This window comes from Amyelois transitella, chromosome 4, assembly GCF_032362555.1.
Source record: "Amyelois transitella isolate CPQ chromosome 4, ilAmyTran1.1, whole genome shotgun sequence".
NCBI classification, from domain to species: domain Eukaryota; kingdom Metazoa; phylum Arthropoda; class Insecta; order Lepidoptera; family Pyralidae; genus Amyelois; species Amyelois transitella.
In genome coordinates, this window is record NC_083507.1 from 3,352,165 (window position 1) to 3,374,127 (window position 21,963).

The following is a 21,963-nucleotide window of genomic DNA, read 5'->3' on the forward strand; positions in this document are numbered from 1 at the left end:
TTTAGCAGTGGGCTCGTTGATGTCTTTTGTTCGCTGTTATTGTTTGTAATGTAAACATTTACATTTTTAAATTTTCAACACTACTTCAAAAATATGTAAACTTTTTATATTTGAACATCGTCGGGTCCTACCATGACAACCCATTTACTTCGACCAATAAAGCGGCGTGATAAATAATATCTAATACAATATCTTGTTTTTTACTTAATTTGAAAAGAGATGAATTAAGCTTAGTCAAATCAAACACACCTAAAACCGAGCTATATAAAAGACACGCGTGTTTCACGTGGCCTGAATTACTCAGAGCCTGATTAGTATGTTTCGTCACGGGAGCGGCGCGGGCGCAACCCCGGCAGGGTGCGCGGGCGCCCGGGCGTCGCTTTCCACCGCCGCGCCGCCCACCCGATATAAAAGCCTTCGTCACCCATTCACCCGCCCGCAGTCTGTGCTCGAACGTTAAAGTGTCCACTTCTCCTGTGCAAGGACTTACAAACATGAATTCACGGTGTTTAGTAGTGCTAGCAGCCGCCCTCGCCGTGGGTACGTAATTATTCAAATATTAAGTGAGAAACCTCAGTGATGCTACGGTTTCTGTGAGCGCATGAATGGAAAAATTGCAGCCAATGTGGTGTAACAGCTCTCACACATAGTCCTGTGATCATGATGGCTATTCTTGTCTCGACAATGCTCATGTGAGCATGATTGTTGTGTGTGATTTCTTTGGGGTGTGCATGGGATATTTATATATTGAAAATAATATACTTCTTATGGAAATCAACAGACTTTTCGACATATATATGCAAATAAAAATAATCTGTTTAAAAATTTTAATATTATGAAGGTTCCGTCAGAACATTAAAATTAAACGTTGTAGCATTTACTGAGGGATAGAATAATAAGAACGGAATAATAAAAATCTGGTCCCAATTAATATGATTAAAATTAAAAAAAAATCATATTACAGTCTCAGTTTGGTCTAAAAGTTCGACTGGTACGTTGTACGTTATTTAAGGTGCAAAAAGTATAAATAAATAAATAAAATATTCGTATCATATTTCAAAATAACAAATTAAATTTCTTTTCAAAGTTCTTTCAAATGAGGAGGGACAAATCACATTTGATCAGAGTAATTAATGCAACTGATTTGCCAGGTGACACTGTTTCCTAATAGGTAAATCGTTACCATAGATTTTCGTAACAAGCATTAACATAGCTCCAAGCCTGTTCCGAGTAACACACATCTGTTGTAACATTTAATCGGCTCCCATTGTGATACTAGTGTCAACGAGAGCAAAAAGCCTTATTGAGAAATCTCCAATCTTAACAAGCCAATTGTGCAGTTAAATAATAGTATTATCGTGACTAATTTCTTGGAACTTAACGTGTATCCAAGGTTGCCGTGTTTTACAGTCATGCTTGAACGGAAAGAAATTGCCATTTGATATTTACATATAACTATCACCGTTTATCTCTTAGAAATCTGTCGGATGTAAGATCGTATTTACGAAAATGCAAGTTTCGCGAGCGTTGACCCGCGCCGTTGCATCGGAACTGCCAACGTAACATGGACACGAATTAAATAAAAAAGCGTGTCTGTTCGTACTTCTGTGTGTCCGCACTCTGTGGTTGGGGACTATTGTTTAGAATTGTTACCACGTACCCAGTTCTCACAAGGCGTTTGTTTTACGTAACTTATGTCTTTACCCACTTCAATGATTTGAATTATTGTCTAAAGTAAATTCATGCATTCAAAACTACTTTTATAACGTAGACTAGGATTGAGACTCAACAAAGTAGTGAGAATAGATTTGCGTATCTCATAATTGTTCAAGAAATAAGTTGAATGATATCCTTAAATGCCGTTTATGGCTCAATTTTATATTCATAGTATCAGTGTAAGAGCGTGAAGGCATTCAATTATGTAGCCCCGCGGTGCGTGCACTAATTTCACGAGATGAAAGAAAACAAGGTGAAAATGATTCAGCTTGGCTGAGCATAGACTCGACGGTATCATCATATTCAGCCCAGGAATGCAACATGAAACTTTTCTAGATTATTGTAGTTTTTACTTTTTGTTGTAACTGTTACGTTTTCAGAACATTCTACAGACAATTATCGACATGGCATATGGTCATTAAAAAGGTGTTAAATTGAGAAGTGGCAAATAAAGTCTGAAAAGGAACAGATTTTGGATGACCCTGTTAAGACGTCCGGTTCTTGAAACTATTGAACAGGTCCATATTTTTACCTTATTATTAAATAACCAGATTTACCTGACTTTCGATAGCTTAACTTATCAATTCACACAAGAACGAACCCTGTCCAATTATTATCCAATAACCAATATTATTATTGACATAATTTCATTCATATTTTCGTCAGTTTACCTTATATGGAATGAATCGACTTTCCATCGAGAGGCCATTAATAAAAAAAATAAGGTCTTTAATTATGTAAGAGGTCAGCCGCCGCCGGAAACGTATGTAATTAACAGAATACGAACAATGTAAAGGAAACAAAATGCTGAAATTCCTTCTTTCTAACAATGCCAGTCGGTATCTCACGGTGTCGCTGAGGCCACACAATGCAGTGATCCTTGCGCTATTCTGGTCCTAGATAATTTGTATGTACGAATACATGTCTCGCCACATTGTTAAAATATTTGCTTTAGCGATACCTAATATCAGTCATATATTAGTGAACAAGTTTTAACTAATAGTGTTTCATTCTAATAAGACCACAGTATATGTTTTATTTTTGAGTGTAGATTTTAACAGACTTCTAATTGTCTATGCCTAGTTTTCTGCCAATTGCACACTTTTCATTTCTTTTTCACTATTTTTTAATTTGTCAGCTGCTTGGAAGTCAAATAGTCCATATAACTTGATAGAAGTATATAACTTAATTTTCTACTTGGAAAATATCTTCAATAGATACAGAATGATATCTACTGTCGTGTCGTGTGAGTAATCTAGATCATCACGTAAATTTATAGGTTTATGCAAGTTTTGTGTAGTTTTATAGTGAAACAAAGAACACTCTGAGATCCAATTATCTAACAATATAATATAAGTAGAGATGAGAAAACTGTAATATGTATTTAAGAGTAAGCAGTTTCAATATAGCTAGGCTATAAAAACCAACGTCATTGTCCGTACTTAATGGCTATTAAGTAGAAAGCGGCTCTCAGCACAGGTCATGAAACTCCTCCGACAACGTATTATTTCTCTATTGATCTCACAGGCTCAGCAGCCAGCGATTGTCTGTCCTTCGAGCCTTGTATATAAATAACATCATGAGGCCTACCTCATGTTTTGAACGTAATGTTTCTTAAGTCTTAAGCAGTTTGAACATCTTTGGATAAATCCAATATTTTCTCTTTAAGGTTTTTTTTCTTTCTTCTTCCCGAATCTAGTGTCAATTAATAAAAGTAATAACAATCTTAAATTGATCATACAATGAAAGCGAAAGAGAACAAAAATGATTGAGAACCCTACCTAGCTGTAGATTGAAATGGAATAGAGTGAAAAACCGATTAGATTAGACAAATGATCATATTTGATGAGTTTTAATTGTAAAAGTTGAATACTATAGACTAAAGTAAACGGTAGTATGTTTATTTTTATTTTTATTTCTTGAGTAATAATTATTAACGGAAATGATCGCTTGATAAATTGCACTCGATATTTCAAATATAATAAATATATGTACATAGTATTAGCAAATGAGCCATGAAAGTTTATACAAAAAAACGTGATTATATAATTGTTACGCGTGTACAATTATTTATAAAGAATTAATTTGTTATACTCAATTGGTGATAGTCAATATTATAAGTTGTATAACAAGTATAAACTGCATTTTATTTCAATTTAAATATTCGATCGATATCTCGGAATACCGCGTCATTTATGGCTCTTTTACACTTCGACTAGTGCTTAGTGCGAGTGGTTTTTTTGTGTTTAGGATTTTCAGCTCTGTATTCCTGAGAATTAATGCGACTAAGTGCATGCCATTTTAATTCTTGCCTATTGCCTTGCTCAAGATTTCGACGACCTGTTGTTAAGCTAATTGATAGGGATATGTCTCATCTTCTCACTCTCTCTCTATCTCTCTTTGTTGTAGTTTATGATGGTACATTAGTACGAGTGGCTTATTTAGTGTTAATGTATAGTATATATATTGTACTTTCAGACTTTTCAAGACTGTTGGCTCTGTCTACCCCTAAAGGATATAAACGTGATTATATGTTTGTATGTATGTGTAGTATAAAATACGTTCATACAATTCCTGTTTAGCATTTTATTGTCTCATTCCAAACTTATTTTACTATACACCAAAAGCCACTCGCACTTGGCTCTAATCAACGTGTAGACGAACCATTATCCGTCAAACGCGTCTGGCTCATAAAAAAACGAGATCTCTAGAACTTTCACCACGTGCATCTGACAATAGTTATCTAATACTGTCAAGTTACGTCAGTCTGGGCCATCACCACTCATGTCCGTCATACATCACAATCAAAGAAATTGTGTTATAGTCGTCGAAGGTAAATGAAAGAGGATCATCAAGACACCTGTCTTCAATATCTTGATAGACATACATTTTAATATTTGTAATGAGTTCGTTATGGTGAATAGATTAAGCACTCGAGATTATAAAGTGATGTTTAAACCTCTTTGGCTGATATCAATTCTTATTTTGTTATGGTTTATACGATACGAGATACTACATGATTAAGCTCGATGTGACCGTTAACTTTGGTAAACTGTATTTACTTTTTTTTAATACCTTGTATCTGACCTCAATCGATAGTAAACAGATGAGGTGTAAGGTGGTGCATGAAAGCTCAGATAATACCTTTCTTTAACTTTTGGAATGAAAATACATAAGTTGTATGTATCGGGTAGCAGAGACACTTATTTTATTTATTAGATATTTATCGCTGGTTTAATTCTTAATTTTAAGACAAAAGTAACGCAATATTCAACTAATATTATAAATATAACTGCGAAAGTAAGTTTATTCATTTTTTATCACTTCACGAGTTATAATGATTTAATTTTCCTGATCAAGTATATATATTTAAGAGTCTGGAGGAGGACATAGGGTACCTTTCATCCCGCTAAAAACTATATTCCCGTGGGATTAGCGGAAAACTAGTATTCAGGTGTAGGAAAATTCTTCGTTTTTTGTAATTATTAAAATTCGTCGCGTTTAATTCTTTGCTTTATATAGGAGGTGAAATTTTTGTCGTTGAAATAGGTAGCTCGCTTTAAGTAGATGACGATAAATTCATGCGGGCGAAGCTGCGGATAATAGCTAGTTTATTATACATAGGCAACGCAAACAGCAACAAAAGAGTTTCCAATCATCCTCAAAACACTGACAACCTTTTAAAATGGTTATTCTATGCAAATGCAAGATCTGATTGAAGCTAACAGATAAAGGTCACGTTGCCCAATGAGGTTGCGGCGCGGGCGCATCGAGACAGAAATCGAAAGTAGAAGCCCACGCGAGAGGCTTGGTAGGTCAGATATTTAGGCTTTCTTGGTTACTTCATCGATAACAGCATTTGTTATTTAATAACCGCGTAATGTTTGCCCTGTGGCGATCGACGTGTGGGTGTAAATTACCTTCTTCGATCATTTTTCTAGACCTTGAATAAGTTGAGGGAATAAAAATATATTGAGGCTTTACTTTCCTCTAAAAATACAATCTTCACATTGTTAGTGCTACCAGAGTCAGAAGGGTTAGCTAAATAATATGCTCTATGCTTTTTATAATTATTTTTGCACCTTTGTTCATCAGTTGTTTCAAATATGACAAAGAGTAGGTACTTGGTACAAATGTAAAAGTTATTTAATTTATTTCATGATATTTTTTTACAAAACATTTGACACAATCTTCTAAGAAATTAACGATTCAGAATTGCAAACAAATGCAACAAGGTTCTAACAAGTACACACGGCACGGTTACAAAGCAGCTATTACATAATAAATGACAACTTACGAGCCGATAATTATGTCATATAAGTGCGCGTACGCATGCGACCGGGCAGGGCTCGGTGACGCTTGCGCAAGTCCTCTCGAGCCGATGACACCGATTCGAATAAAACTTTTTGCAGTTTTAATATCTGTACTTGATTGGATTAAAAAAAATGACAGTTTTATCACTAAGCATGTGGGTATAATAGCTGTTTATTTGGGTTTTTGTGGATATTATATTATTGACAATGAGATTTAAGTATTTATTCTTATTAAAATGCTTGACTAAACACTTGAGTAACTAAGTAATTTGGTGACTAACAATGGCAAATTTAAGGTAAAAATTAAATAAAGAAAAAGAATTCGTACCAAGTTGCCAGTATCGAGCTAAACAAACCTCTTAATAAATTCGTGGAATCTTAGGCATTCGGTGACTAGTTCACCTCGGTAATCCGATTAAATAAGAAAGGCTAAACCGCAAACGATCACTTGACTTCATAGAGGCAATTTACGTCGGTTACAATCATTGAAATACATATGTTTCGCTTTATTTTCCACTTACTTTTTCAATTGATGTGTACAAGTTGATGACTAAGATGTTAAGGTTAAAATATGTTAAATTCTATTGAGTAAATATCACTAGAAATAAACAAGTATAATGTCAATTATATGATTAACCATGCCTAATAAATTTAACATGCCGTGAATTGTATACACTTATCTTTTTCATGATCTTCGAACGAGTTTAAGAGTTTACTTCGGTCTATGATAAATCAAAAATACCTAACAAATACAAAAAAAGACCATTGTATTGGACGCAATTGATTACCTAATTGGTTCTAGAACAATCGTATCATTCAGATTAATCGATAAATTGCAGTTAAAAAAAATGTTTTGCAAGAAAAATTGACCTAAAAAGTGCAAATTAACTGAAACATGTGTATGTCCAATGATTACATAAAATAATTAGCGGTGTTTTCGCCATACATCGGCCGTTTTGTAATGATCACTGTTTCGGATCACTACGCTTGGTGATCATAGGAAGCAGTGTTACAGATTCACTTGTAACGTTCAGCTATTCATTAGCTTATGAAGTTGTTAGATAATGAGACATGAATTTGAGAACAATTTTAAAATGCTTAATGAATCTTTTACTTATTACGTGTGGATGATATGAAATTTAGAAAGTAAATGAAATTATGCAATTGCCTCGCAGTGAGTTTATGACTAAAAAAAAACAAATAACTTATATAAAAATTTCTTTAATTTAAAATTTATTCAATTAATTTAAATTGAGTTGATATTACGCGTTAAATTGCAAAAAATTAGTCTAGTAAACTTCGTCAATTTTTAAAAATATACTATAATTCATAATTCTGTCTCTGGCTTACTGCCCTTACGCTCTTTTCTCATTCAACCCACAATTCGTACGTCGTTTAGTATGTTACAAAATCAAGTGGAACTGTTAGTTTTACACAAGATAGTAAGAGAAGCTGAGGTTGCGACACTCCACGGATGAGCTCCTTCTTCGCTCTTGCAAATGTCACCGACCGGTGGCAACTCTGTGATGTAACATGCATATAATATGTACATAATTATGTACATTTACATTATAATACTAACACTCAAAGAATGCAATGTTCATTGTTTAATTTAACGATATCCTCTTTTCACTCACTTTAGCCTTGACGCTAAGAAGAACGCGAAAAGTACGGTATATTTGGATTATTATGTGTATATAACTCAATATCGAATAGAACTATGACCGCTTTTTGGAACTTCAATCGGCATTGATGTTATCCAAAAACCTATTCATGTATTTTCTAAGTAAAGTTACGTCCAATACATATTCTGGTAAAATCTTGTCTCGTTCCTAATCAATATGCAGATTGGCTATCTAGAACATTAAAAATAATTAATTCTTAAATTTATCATTATGTTTCATTTAATGCTAGCGGCCTAAGTTTCCGCATTTTATTACAAGTTAAAGAACTGCTTGTTTATATTAATAAAATTGGGATATCAAACATTCTTACTGTTATGGTAATTCTGATGAAAATTTAAAATGCCTGTTTACCATTATTAGTACATCAGTAAACTAAGCAAAAAAAAATAAACATCTTTGCCTAAACAAATATTAACAGTTAAGTAACAGCAAATCGAGACATCACGATTACCGTGTAACCTGGCTGAGAGACAAAACCTGGCATCGCACGTGCCAGACATTAGACAAAGCCACAACAAATGTGCCAACGTTAGTGTCAATTGTGCCATTACGACACGTCGTGGCGTGTCGTGTTGTGGCACATTCCTCGGAGAAAGAGCGGCCCTGCCCGAGACCGGTGCGTTGCAAAATAAGTTGCGCGCGCGCTTGGCAAACCCTTGGTGGTTTATTTTGAAATTCCAATTAAAATTCAAGAGGATTCATTTTGATGCGACATTTCAACACAATTACAATATTGGTAGCTTTTCAAATATTCGGTTTCGCAAAGTTTAGGTAGAAATCATTCCGGAGATTGACTTATACTGGATTGTTTCGTTATATTAGTTAAGGATGATGAGATATATATTAAATGTATCATAATATCCTAATCGTTTTATTACATCGTTTTAGTTTTTTTTAAACGAAGAATACAGAACATGAAGTGATCAAAACATACCTGAGAATCCCACTTGTAAATTTTAATTTAATTATTTTTATAACATACATAGTCTAGCCAATCTTATATAAATTCAAGACAAGTTTTTTTCTTATATTCATAATTTTCTGATGAAATATTTCATGCATTTAAGTTATAAGCCTACCTTTTATTACCCCTCTGTGTCTGCGTGAGAAATGCTTATATATTCATACAAATGTCTGTATATTCATATAAATTCTGTCTCTCTTTACAGCGGCCGCCCAAGAAAGTTTTAAATGCCCAGACGACTTCGGCTTCTACCCACACCACGTGTCGTGCGACAAATACTGGAAGTGTGACAACGGAGTCGCCGAGCTGAAGACCTGCGGCAACGGCCTGGCCTTCGACGCCACAGACAGCAAGTACCTCACCGAGAACTGCGACTACCTCCACAATGTAGAGTGTGGCGAGAGAACGCAATTAGGTAAGACCTTTTTACTTTTAAAAGAGTAGCATCTAGTCTTTATTGTAAGTCAGGTCATGTTGCGCAAAGTACTGGTAGTCTGACAGTTGGGTCGTGTAGCTGAAGATCTGTGGCGTGTGTGTGTGACGAGATAACGCAGCTAGATACATTTCTTACGAGTCTGGTCCTAATTTTTGTTTTTTTAATGTTGATGATGTTTAAAAAAAAACTGTCTAGCAGATTCATAATTAACATTTTGTTAGTGGTTATGCAAAAATTTACAACAAAAATGGTGACATCAAAAATAGTTGCTCAAGTGTTGACATATTTATGTCTAAAGTCTTTAAACAGTTCATAAAATACCAGATTAATCGCAACTTTTTATCCTTAATGGTACATTCCAAATCGTAGACAATGCAAGTATGTAGATTGAAGATTAACTAATCAGAGTATCTACGATCAAGAATTTGATAATATTATTCTTTTTGTTGCTACTGAGATCAACCAGGATGTGGCCAGAAGGTCATTCGGCCATTGCGGTTGGCGACAGTATCAATCACACAACAACGGATTTAGCATCTGTGACATATCGTTACGTTGTTATTGAAAGGCCTTGAAATAGCAGACCTCCATTTTTTAAGTAGACGAACAACAGAGTTTTTATGGTCATGTTTTTCTAAGAACTATTTAAGGATGATTTATTCTGAGATGTTAGATTCGCGCGACCTTGACATTTAAAAATGGGTTTCGTTTTTGGTTTGGAAGTGTGGGTAAACAAATATTATGATGACTTAGCGGATCCCATGTAATAATGCGATTGGATTGGTCCTGATTCCCTCAGCTTTTTGGCATTGGATCCTGATTCTTTCAGCTATTGGGATAAAAAAGATAATCCCATTTTTTCGGAATCTCCATGGGAACATTACGTAATTTCTAAAAATATTTACATAAACATATTGATTAAATACATCTATTATCAACAGAGCCTCCAATCTCAACACCTCACTGCCAGAGGCTGTACGGTATCTTCCCCGATGAGAACAAATGCGACGTGTTCTGGAACTGCTGGAACGGAGAGGCCTCCCGTTACCAGTGCAGCCCTGGGCTCGCCTACGACAGGGAGTCCCGCGTCTGCATGTGGGCCGACCAGGTCCCGGAGTGCAAGAACGAGGGTACGTTTCAGAAGATATTCTTAACTGTTGAATTTTCAATTGTAACTTTGAAAAATAGATGAGAGAATTAATTTTTTGAGAAATTTTAAGCTAAATTAGTTTTTGGTTACCAGACGGTGATGGTGGAAAAAGCAACAAAAAAAAAATATATATTTGTCAAATATTGAGCTGTAACAATACATTCCATATTTTTTAATATTTAAAAAAATAAACTATGTTGTTCTTGTCTTACGTTTTGAAATAATAATGATTATTCTGAACTTCTGAAGCACAAAATTCTTACTTAAAACTAATCTGATCACATTATCTGTGTGCACCTGTCTCTTTCAGCGAATTTCCTCCAACTCAGCACAGCCGTCGCTCGCCTTTTATATTTTCTTCTTCAACTCTTTCACTCACGTAACCTTTCTTGGTGTTTCCCAGAAGTAGCGAACGGTTTCTCTTGCCCCGCGCCTGGTGAAGTGTCCAACGCCGGTTCCTTCAGCCGTCACGCCCACCCTGAAGACTGCCGTAAATACTACATCTGTATGGAGGGAGTAGCCCGGGAGTACGGATGCCCCATTGGTACAGTCTTCAAGATCGGAGACTCTGACGGCACTGGCAACTGCGAAGATCCCGAAGATGTTCCCGGATGGTAAGTTTTATATTTATTTTCATCTGATATCTAAGCACGAGCGCTGTAAAGTTCATATTCACATTTGTAATCTATCTTCAATTCGATCAGACGACTGAAGTGAGTTTGAACTGGCACTACTTAACCTACTGGTTTGATATCACTGGCTATGTGGTATATCAGCCCTTTCGATACAATTAACATTCTTGTACTTTGTTGTTGCTGTCATACTTCCTATATGCAAATAAGAGGTAAAATTAAAATTATTGTTTTTTGTTGTTGTTTTGTTGTAAAAATTATACATTTTTTTGGTATCACAGCACGATAAAGTACATCATGTAAATTACAGAAAGATTCCTATAACACTTCCACTGGAGCAATGTCGACCTTGTGACTAACTTTCTTCCGCACCTGAACCCCGCAGCTGAGCTGTTGCACTCACACATCTTTAAGGCATTAGGCATTCCAGTTACCTATAGGTACATTACAGACTCGCCCACTTAGATAACTAGCAGATATGCGGTTCGGAGGCTTGCACAACATATTTAGGCCGTAAAATTAACATGACTTAAGTCAAATTTCAATGTATGGCGTCACACGTGAGGTCGTGGTCAGTCTGCGCCTAACGGGCTGTATGGTAATGAATATTTTCATACAAATATTCACAGCCGGACATATTGTATGGCTAACTGTACTGAGGCATTGAACTGTTAATGTAATTTATAACGCTACGATTCGATGCAGTAAGGACTTCGCTTGGTCCGTTACTTAACATATATGATAATTTACTACCTTGGCTTCGATGAATTTGAATATAATCTTTTCGAATAAAAATCACGAAGTTACTTTTTTCCGAATAATTTAATGTTCGGTTTTTTGTGTAAACTCCGAGCCCCATTATTATGAGTTGAAAAACATGTTAGATAATACTACTAAGAAAAGCGAACGGACACTATTCTAGTTTCAAGGCAGTTTACTCTGCAGCTAGCTGTGGACAAGTTTTCATTACACAATTCTCAATCAGAATCTATATATCATTTAACATAGTAAAAGTAGTTGGAAATTGATATAGCTTTAGAAGTACGCGACGTAGAAAATAGAGTTAAGTATTGAGTAGAAGCGGCAGGTAGTAAGTTCGCGTACATTTTCAGCGAGGACTACTACGGGGATTTGGATTTGAAGACGATCCGCAAGAGCGAGCTGCTAGCTGGTCTGCAGCAAGACGGCAGCTCCAGACCCACACAGCCCAAGCAGCTCAAACCCCGCCCCCAGAAGGAGAACTAAACACCTATCCCCACCTTAACCTTTAAAATACTCACATAATTTAAAGCAACCAAACTTCTTCACACATCACGAGTAACAAATCCTGGCCGAATGTAAATTTAAAATAAAAGTTACTCGTGATGCGCGAAGCTTTACTTCAGGTTCAAATTTAAAATTTCGAATTTAGTGAGGTATTTGTATTCGTTTCTAGTTGCCAAATACTTTATCGTTTTAGCCTTAGTACAGTTTCATGAGGCCGGTTAGGATATTAGTTGAATCATACAGCGATAGATATATTTATTTTATATTGTATTTAGCTTTGATAGTATCTCATAACGTAACAGAACCGGTGTTAAGTTCGTCTCGTAACTGTATTTGTATAGAAATTTTTGTACCTAATAACAATAAGAGCAGGTTTGCATTTAAACGAAGTAGTTCTGTGTAAAACTTAGAAATCGCACATCCTGAATGTAGGTAACACCCATGACTTTGTAAATATTTTAGTACTGCATTATTTCGCTGCGACTGAGTGTTGTTGTTTGATAGAAACTGTAATACTTAAGTTTTATTATTAGTGATAAAATAAATAAAAGATAAAACATTAAATTGTGTTTCTTGTATGTAATTGCACTGTTGCACATTTTCCCTAACTTTCACGACCACTGTTTCCTTTGATGCATTCACTCTCTAATAACATTTTAATAACTTCTTCGTTCTTTTTCTGTCTAATACTATTGTTAATAATAACAGTCGGTTATTGTGACTTCAAACTGACCTTCCTGGGGCCCTACAGGTATGTCGACTCAATATCATTAACACTTGGATTAATAATATATGACATAAATATAAGAAAAAACTTAGAATAACAATCAGCAAATAATTGTTTTAATTGTTTATAAATGCAGCAAAAAAGTTTAACCTTTAGGATTTTGTTTAAAAAAGTGTTCTAAAGTTTGACCTCGTTGACGAAATAGGTACTAAATATTTATGGTTGTTATTCTAATACACATTTTGAGTAATAAATTTTTTGTTTTCTAATCAAACATACCTAAGAAGTATTTGTTATATTTTATTTTTAAAATTTACAGCGAAGACTACTACGGTGACGTGGACCTGAAAGCCTTGAGGAAGTTGGGATATTGAATGACGAGAAGCGGCTCCAAGGGCAGACTGAAATTCAATCTTTTCGACTTGATTTGATTCATTATTCTCTTCTTAAGCCACGGGATAAGTGTGTGCGAAAGTGATGTGTAATTTTCGGTATGTCTGAGAGGCGCTCTCTGTGTGAACTCTATGGACTATTCTCGAAGCTAGTGCCTTTATTTAAAAATGCTGTTCGCTTATATTCCAATCGATATATTTTCTATTGAAATATCGATTGCCTAGTCGATACAATCAATAAAAGTAAGTGCTAACGCAATTTCAAATTGATTTTTTTATACAAAACTGAATACCTAATTGCGTTATGCAATGTGTTACACTTTCGGGTATTAAAAATTTACTTTGACAGTTTCCGAGAAAACGTGAATCTTTCGAAATTTCGTTTCTGAGTGTTGCCAATATGAGCTTCCAGTGACGACCTTGACATGGCACCAACTGAGCGTTGGTTCCGTGTCGAATAATGTTGTTTAGTCATAAATTAAAAATTTAAGTTTTAAGATAGCATGTTAATACGAGTTTATGTAAATAAAGTACTTATATTCTACAACATGGATGTTTTTTATTGTTATCCTTGTAATCCATAATAGACTAATATTTTGGTAACACATTCAAAAATGTTCCAAAGAAAGCTGAGGTGTAAAATAAAAGACAATTGATATATCGATATTTATTATCATGTATGTATTTTCTAAAAAAAAGAATACAATAACATTCACATAGTAAAATAAATAAGTGTCACTTGTCGTTGTCACTTTCTAAGAACAAATGATTTAATAATTAATTAAATATCCATAAAAGAGAGTGGGTTACAAGTAATGGACTAACTTGTAGAAAGTCTGAGAAACTAAACCTGTAGATAATCATAAATAAATTCTCTTTTCTCTTTATACTGTCACTGTAATTTCTCTAGTCAGGTTTATTTACTCTTTGCTCAAACACAATTTTAATTCAGTGAATTAATTATAAAAGTAAGACCTCGTTACCACTCACGACAGTTCTTTTATTACACCATCAGCTGATGAAATAGGATCAAATGTTACATATTCCGACTTACTTAAATAAGAATGTCACTATCGTAAGTATGTGTGGGATTAGGTTCATTTACCGATTACAGAGACCTTCAATTGACAGGTCTAAGTCAAGAAAAGACTATACCACCTCTTTCTGGATATGGTAAGTATACATATTAGATAAAGCATAAAACATTGGCATTAAGAGAGATAAGATTTTTTATTAATTGAAATTTGTGATAAATTCATAAAATGAATAGATTATGCAATGCCACTGACGATGCACTGGGAATACGTAAAAATGAGATGAAATAAAATTAATGGCTTTGTAAATTATAACTTCAGTCTGAAATAAGCGCTTGATGTTTATTCCACACTAATATAATATTTCATGTGTCCACGAGCGCGCATTTCGGAGTGTACTTTGAACTTAAACTAATGGAGCATTTTACCAGCATCTTAATACGAAGCGAACACCTAATTTCTTTCCGAAAATATACCTATTATTTATTAATTGTGGATAGTAGTTGGTTGATAGCATCTTCGCGCGACGTCGCCTTGTGACTGGCTAGCAAGCCTGGAAAGATACATTTTGTTAGGTAAAATAGAACTGTTAACCAATAGTTTTTCAAGCTTCAATACTGGTCTGGTAAGAATTAGTTATAAAATCAATCAAAGACTTATTAACTTTGGTCATCCAGCTAATACACATATCTCATGTTTTGTTTTATCTTTGAAATGATCAGTGATAAATCATACCTAATTGTAAAAAATTTAAAATTCTAAATGTTTGTTAACCCTTTTAAATTTATGGTTTTACTTAAGACTCTTCGTTTTTCTCTTAAATAAGTACGGTCTTATTCTTAGCTGTTTTTTAAAGGCAAATAGTCTGAAACTGAAATTGCATCCATATTTACTGTAAAATGAATTAGGAGTAGTAAGAAGTCCAGCGTGGTTCCCGGCACCAATAAAAAAAGAATAGGACCACTCCATCTCGTGGCTCCTATGGATGTCGTATAAGTGTACTGAGGGAACGGCTTATAAACTTGGGATTCTTATTTTAGGCGATGGGCTAGCAACCTGACACTTTTTGAATCTCAATTCTATCATTAAGCCAAACAGCTGAACGTGGCCTATCACTCTTTTCAAGACTGTTGGCTCCATCTACCCCGCAAGGGATAAAGACGTGATTATATGTATGTATGTATGAAAGAAGTATAGACACCTACTACTGAAAATTTGCGATAGTTATAAGTATTTTTAAGTAATATTAAAACTATAAATAAAGAACTACGTAGTTAACTACAAAATCCTTTTGACAAAAACCTAGGTTTTTACAAGAGGCGACTCCCATCTGACCTACCTTAGCTCAACCTACTTTGACCTCACTTGGTAAAAAATATACTTACTTTCTTGCTTAAAAATGGAATTGGAGAAGATGAAGTCACTTCCAAAATAAGGTTTAGGTGCTGGTTTAAGTAATGGGATTTCTGGAGAGGCGGGGGGTGGATTTGACGGGGGTGCCGTGGGGTAGAAGGTAGGGCGTTGGGCAGGGGTGTTGGTCGACGAAGCTGGTGGGGCTGGCGCTGGTGCAGTCTCAACATTGGGCAAGGATGGCGCGTCTGGCAGCGTCGGCGCGCAGTTAACTTGATTACGGTAATCGCATACTCCGAGTGTCTGAAAAATCAATAACCAATGATGTAAAACTTTATTAGTGATAAACAAAGTATTACCAAAATTTCTAGGCATGTTCCTTGGGAAATGAAAGCACTAACACGGCAGCCTTAAACGGGGACTATTTAAACTAGTCGAGCTGCGGGCGTATAAATGCCTAAATCAATGCCCTCATTTGAAAATGCAAAAGTTTGTAAGAAGGTATGTGTGGATGTGTGTATATTTGTTACGATATATTTGCACGTAATATTTCACGTTATTTATTTCATTTGCGAAGACGTCAGTAGGCGTGCCCAAGACCTTAAACGCAACGGACTGGAGCGACAACAAATAACATTACGGAGGTTATCTTTCGAATGTATCAGCAAAACAAAACAAACAAAATGCAAGACAACAAAGCAAGGAATGCCGCTTCATCCTGGCTCGGTCTTCTGTGCATTGTGAAGTACCTCGTTATAGGCGAGGTCGGCAGGACATTGGAACTTCACCGGCTGCTTGCCGACGCACACGAAGAACTCATTACAGTTTGCCTTGTTTCTGAACGTCTGGAAGTCTTGGCGGCAGAGATTCGTCGGCACTTGAAAAATAAAGTTTTGTGAACTTAAATTGTAATAGGTTCCTATAGAAATGTGTGACTTTTCACATCATGTCATCTCATTGACATATTCTTGATAACATTAAATCAGCTGCCCATCAAGATAATATTAGGTTTTTTATTTTAACAATATCTCATTCAATTTAAATGTCTGTGGTTTACGTTTTATCTAAAAAAATAATTAATTTGCATGTTTACCCATGAATAAATTTATTAAATTTTCAGCTGCAACGTAGGTCAAATAACATTCTACGAATTCAATATTTGGATTGTAATTCAAGTTAGTATCTTCTATAGCTTTATGATTGTGTTATGTCAATTTGGTTGTTATCTGTGCTAATGAATAAATAAGTAAGCCCACAATGTTAGTTGTGCAACATGATGATGTTACGGAATTTTACAATATTTTGCATAATATCCACTTGACATTTTCATCTATTTGTATGGTAAATTTTACATAACTAAATTAGCATCCAATAGGCGTAGATCAGATCGTGGAAAGCGATAAATATTTTAGTAACAAAGCAACGGTGTTAAATAATTTGAAAATCTTATTGTTGCATCTGTTGTGTTTATTTAAATGTGTATCAAGGCCAAAAATACGGTACTTAAAACTTTTAGTACAAGACTTTGGGTATATCGAACAATACAATACAAAATAAAATGTTTTGTGTATTAGTTACTCGTATCAATAACCGCAGTAAATTAAGTGAAAATAAAATCATACTTTAAGAACGCAAATTCTATTGCCATCATTTAAGCAGCCCATTAAAGTTGCAAACGAGCCTAACAAGATGATTAACACTTACCAGGCTTCAACCTGTTTTTGCAATCGACATTATCAGAGTAGTCGCAGAACCCAGCTCCAGAGAACATCAAGCCTTCTGGGCACTGCTGCTCGAAGGCCCACCCATCCCAACAGTTGAGAAAACTGCTGCAAGATTTAGGAGATGCGAAGGACCCTCGTTTCCCGGAGCATAAGGCATTGGGTTCAATGACCGGCTGCTTCTGAGGGAGAATGAGGTTGTTCTCGTAGACTGGGTCGTTGGAGATGTCCTGGATCACCTGCTCCGAGACGGGGATCATGAAACACGCCGAGGTCCCGCTGATTGATATCGGCTGAAATTGTAACACAAATTATAATTACCGTAGAATTTTTTTTCGTGAATGTTGAAAGTTCGGACCAGTTCTTATTTCTTTTGGCACATTATAAAGTACTCGTAGAATTAAAAATGTCATCTATTGATAAATAGCTTTTCAGATCTGACTGAATAGCTGAAATACGCTTGGCAAAAACGGAAATCTTTAAGAGATAATAACCAGAATCTCTTACAGGAACGGAAGGATATTTGCGTTCTTTAAAAGTTATAGAATATTAGATACTAAATTCGGTGCTTACCCGAAGATAATTGAAGAATGGATTTAGGAAATTCCAAAACAGTGGCAAGTTTCCAGCATTGAGAAAGAAGTTCTGGAGATACGGGTTGCTGAAGATATTTACCATACGGCCACCTTCATCGTAAACTGTAAAAAATTATAAAAATATAAGTAAACATAAGTTGTAACATATAAAATATTTTTTTTAGATATCACGTAAAATAAATAAAAACCTAACCTCTCCTCGTCTTTATCTTCATAATAACGCTGTTTGGTAATCCAAATAGATAATATTTTTATGCATGCATTAAAACATGTGATTTTTTTTTCTAATAACTGCAGTCCGCGCTTGTTCTAAGTTTTTCAGGCTACAGTTTTATCTGTTTAGGTTAATGTAACAAATTGAGGTTGGTTTGAAATGTCTGACGGTAAGTAAGAAGGATTAAGTCTATAGATGGGAAATACTAGTTATAGGAAGTTTAGGTACAGAGGTCACTATGTAGTATCTAATATTTTAATCACGTTACATTAGGATATAGACGTGATCATATGTATGTATGTATGTTCATGTTACATTAACAGTTGATTGTACTTAGTCCACAAAGCTACAACTAGCAATGTATTTTATAACTTAGCCTTACAAGCACTATAACTCATCGCTATCCATAGTCACTACTTGACAGGTGAATAGGATTATCATGCCTTCATGCCGGAAGTGTAGGCTTCAACTGATAACAAGACAAGCCGTGAGTTAGAAGTTTATTTTGTTCCATTTTTTTAATATCGAAAATCTCTTGTGTAGACCATCTGACGATCTTCTCCCCTACTTATTATACTTACTTATATACTTATTTATACATCATACTTAAGATGGCATTGTTTATGACTAAATAAGTAATAAAAAAAGTTATGTTCCATTAACAGCGTAGTAGAACAAGTCCTTCATTTGAAATAAGTTTACAAAGCTACAACTGTAACTAATCTTCCATAACTTAGTCTCCTATAACTTAGCTTTACAAGTACAATAACTCATCCCTGTCAACAGCCATTACTTGACAGGTGAATACGATCATCTTGCCCTCGTGCCGGCAGTGTTGGCTTCAACGGACAAAAAGACGAGCCGTGAGTTGTAAGTATAGGACGATATAAATCTCTCGGAACATCAGTTCAATGACCGGCGATCCTTCGCTTCCAAATGATAATGTGGTAAATCAATATTGTGAAAATAAAGTAGAAATACAAAATGTAGGATTGATATTGGTTTTAATCTGTTTATGTGTACTGAACTTAGTATATTATGATTTTCGTAGATAGGTATATTATTCACACTTAATATATGTTGATGTAACTTTGTATATTTTATTTATGTTAATAAAATCTTTGCCTACTTCAAATCACTTACTAATAAGATTTTACACTTATAAGATTTTTGTGCGAGGAAATTATATCTTTTTTACGTTTAAAATAGCGATTAAAGCAAAAGTTGTATGTTATGGACAAACAAATGTAAGTGTGGGATTCGAGGAGTAACCGCGTAAGAAACTCCGACTTTCGTGGGATTACAATATGTTATATAGCAGATAAAATGAAAAACAATTCACCGTACTAAAGGAATCTGCAGTCTATTAGGGGAACAAATTTCTAGAATCACCTTACCGCAAAGGGAATTAAAAAAATCAAGGGTTGACATCGCTAAGATAATAGAGCCAATAGATCCAAAATAGAGAATACATAATAGATACATTATGTCTATTCTATAGGTTTATCTCATGATAAGTCTGTGGTTAACCCTCTGGGTACTTGTACTTGAGATAGATATCTTCTTAAACATTGCCTCACAATTTATAGCACCTTCGGCACTGTGTAACATTTAAATCTTTATTTTTGATAACTTCCTGCAGTTTTAAGATTGAGGTTTATTTATGGATGTTTGTGGAATCAGATCTTTTAATTGTTTCCTTGAATAAAAACAAAGACAATTTCATCACATAATGTCAGAGGTGAGGCAATTGAAAGTAGATTGTGAAAATGTGTATGTACATTGTACATATTACATGTAATGGTAATAAGAAGAATAAGTAACACTTAAGTTAATTACAAATTTCAATTGCAGTATAATAATAGGACCACTCCATATCTTTTTCATGGATGTCTAATGGAACTTAGGATTTATCTTGCAGACTATAGGCCATCTGTTACTATTTGAATTTCAATATGTCCTTCCAGTCTTTTCAAGACTTTTGAATCCGTCTACCCCGCAAGGAATAAAGACGTGATTAGTATGTGTGAAAATATAAAGCCCTTATTGCTTTCATAAAACCTCCTCTAAGCCGCTTTATGATTACCCTTCTACTATTGACAGATTAATTTCCACATCTGATGCAATGCGAAGAGTTAAATTACCATTTTTATTTGAGTACCGTTTCGTAATTACGTCCTGTAGAGCTTATGAGATAGCTCTGCCCTATAGAACTTGTTTTGCACTGACATCTGTATATAATAATGTTGCACGGTGGTAAGAGTAAGGACCTCGCGGTCAAAATACTCGCAGTTGTGACGTGAGCCTAGATTTATCTCAATTATCCTTGTGATATAAATTAGTGCGATGTATGTAGATAAATGTAGATTTGTTAGGGTTGCATGGGTTTGTTTTGTCATAACGTTTGTAATAGGCAATAAATAATTGTATTCGTGTAATCGAGATTTATATGGTACGCATTATTTTTTAAAGTTTTCTTATATGAGTAATAACAATGAACGAATAAATTAAATTGGTAATCATGAATTCACGGGAATTCAATTACGGGAATAGTATCAATCATATATGTATGTATTTCATTATTTAATTATGACAAATATAAGAGTACAAAGTTCTAATATTATAATCAAGATCTAGACTTAATCTGATTACATTTATAACCGCTGCGCTATATAGGACTTTTTATGACTCAAAACATTCTTAGCATTATTTTTGATAACCCTTTTTCTGTATATTTTTAGTATCTACCGAACGTCATATATTACTTCCCCAAGCAGTGCTTAAAGTTTTACTTTTACTTCAACTATAGCAGTTAGAGGGTTTGGTAGAAGTGGGTTGGGGAAGTCAGTTTGAAGTTCCATATTTGCAGTTTCACGTAAGATTTAAAATTATTGTGCTTAAACACTTATTTATTTAAATTTATTAAATTACAGTTTTTTTTATATTTTTATATAAAAAATAGTAATATTGTAAAAAAATTAAATAGATTTTGATTAAAAATTATTTTTCTTAATTATTATGAAGTACCAAACTTCTTTAGGAATACTTTGTGGGAGAGAGAGAAAACTTTAAAGAAATTAAATAATGCATACACTTACATATAGTCACGCCTATATCTCTTGCGGGGTAGACAGAGCCAATAGTCTTGAAAAGACTGATAGGCCACATTCAGCTGTTTGGCATATTGATAGAGATTAAATAGTGACATGTTCCTAGCCCATCGCCCAAAAAAAGAATCCTTAGTTTAAAAGCCTATTCTTTAGTCGCCTCTTACGACATTCATGGGAAAGTAATGTTGCGGTTCTACTCTTTTTTGTATTGGTGCCGGGAACCACACAGCGAATTAAATAATGTTGAGGAACATTATATTGATCAGGACCAATAATATCATATGCATATAATGAATAGAAACGTTTTGTATGTACTCAAGTCAATATAACAAATTAAATCCAGTACAGATAAAGCAAGATCATCAGGACTAGACCCACAGAATTATCTATTTAATTGATTCTACTACTTAAATGGACTATCATAGTTATATATTTTATATACAGTAAAAAATCAATATAGAGATACTATAAAAAGATACTACTGTAAAGATACTCACATAAAAATTTCTTCTGCCTATTATTCTTTAATTCCGTTGTGTCATCAGCGCGCGCGGCAGCCGTAAAGACCAACCCAAGTAAGATGAACTTAATCATCGTATCCTTGCCAGTGAACGGTTCTACAGGGCAATGTCAGGGATAGTCGCAAAGCCTAGCTTA

At 34.6% G+C, this 21,963-nt stretch overlaps 2 protein-coding genes across 3 annotated transcripts; one reads left to right on the top strand and one right to left on the bottom strand.

The window, feature by feature from the left end:
- Window positions 1-422: 422 nt before the first annotated feature.
- Window positions 423-13,820, top strand: LOC106129334 (protein obstructor-E). Of its 2 annotated transcripts, none has more exons than XM_013327864.2 (5): window positions 423-540; window positions 8,884-9,093; window positions 10,056-10,244; window positions 10,668-10,878; window positions 12,009-12,726. In XM_013327864.2, exons 1-5 carry the CDS (start codon window positions 495-497, stop codon window positions 12,139-12,141), a joined length of 789 nt encoding a protein of 262 aa, XP_013183318.1. In that variant the 5' UTR covers window positions 423-494; the 3' UTR covers window positions 12,142-12,726. The 2 variants fall into 2 exon arrangements, with proteins under 2 accessions (XP_013183318.1, XP_013183319.1); XM_013327865.2 differs by lacking the exon at window positions 12,009-12,726 and adding an exon at window positions 13,209-13,820 and having other exon boundaries at window positions 448-540.
- Window positions 13,821-14,703: 883 nt separating this feature from the next.
- Window positions 14,704-21,900, bottom strand: LOC106129314 (uncharacterized). Its single transcript, XM_060954705.1, has 6 exons — window positions 21,804-21,900; window positions 17,960-18,084; window positions 17,370-17,679; window positions 16,415-16,542; window positions 15,701-15,968; window positions 14,704-14,868 (listed from the first exon to the last, which is right to left on the bottom strand). Exons 1-6 carry the CDS (start codon window positions 21,898-21,900, stop codon window positions 14,795-14,797), a joined length of 1,002 nt encoding a protein of 333 aa, XP_060810688.1. The 3' UTR covers window positions 14,704-14,794.
- Between the last annotated feature and the right edge of the window lie 63 nt (window positions 21,901-21,963).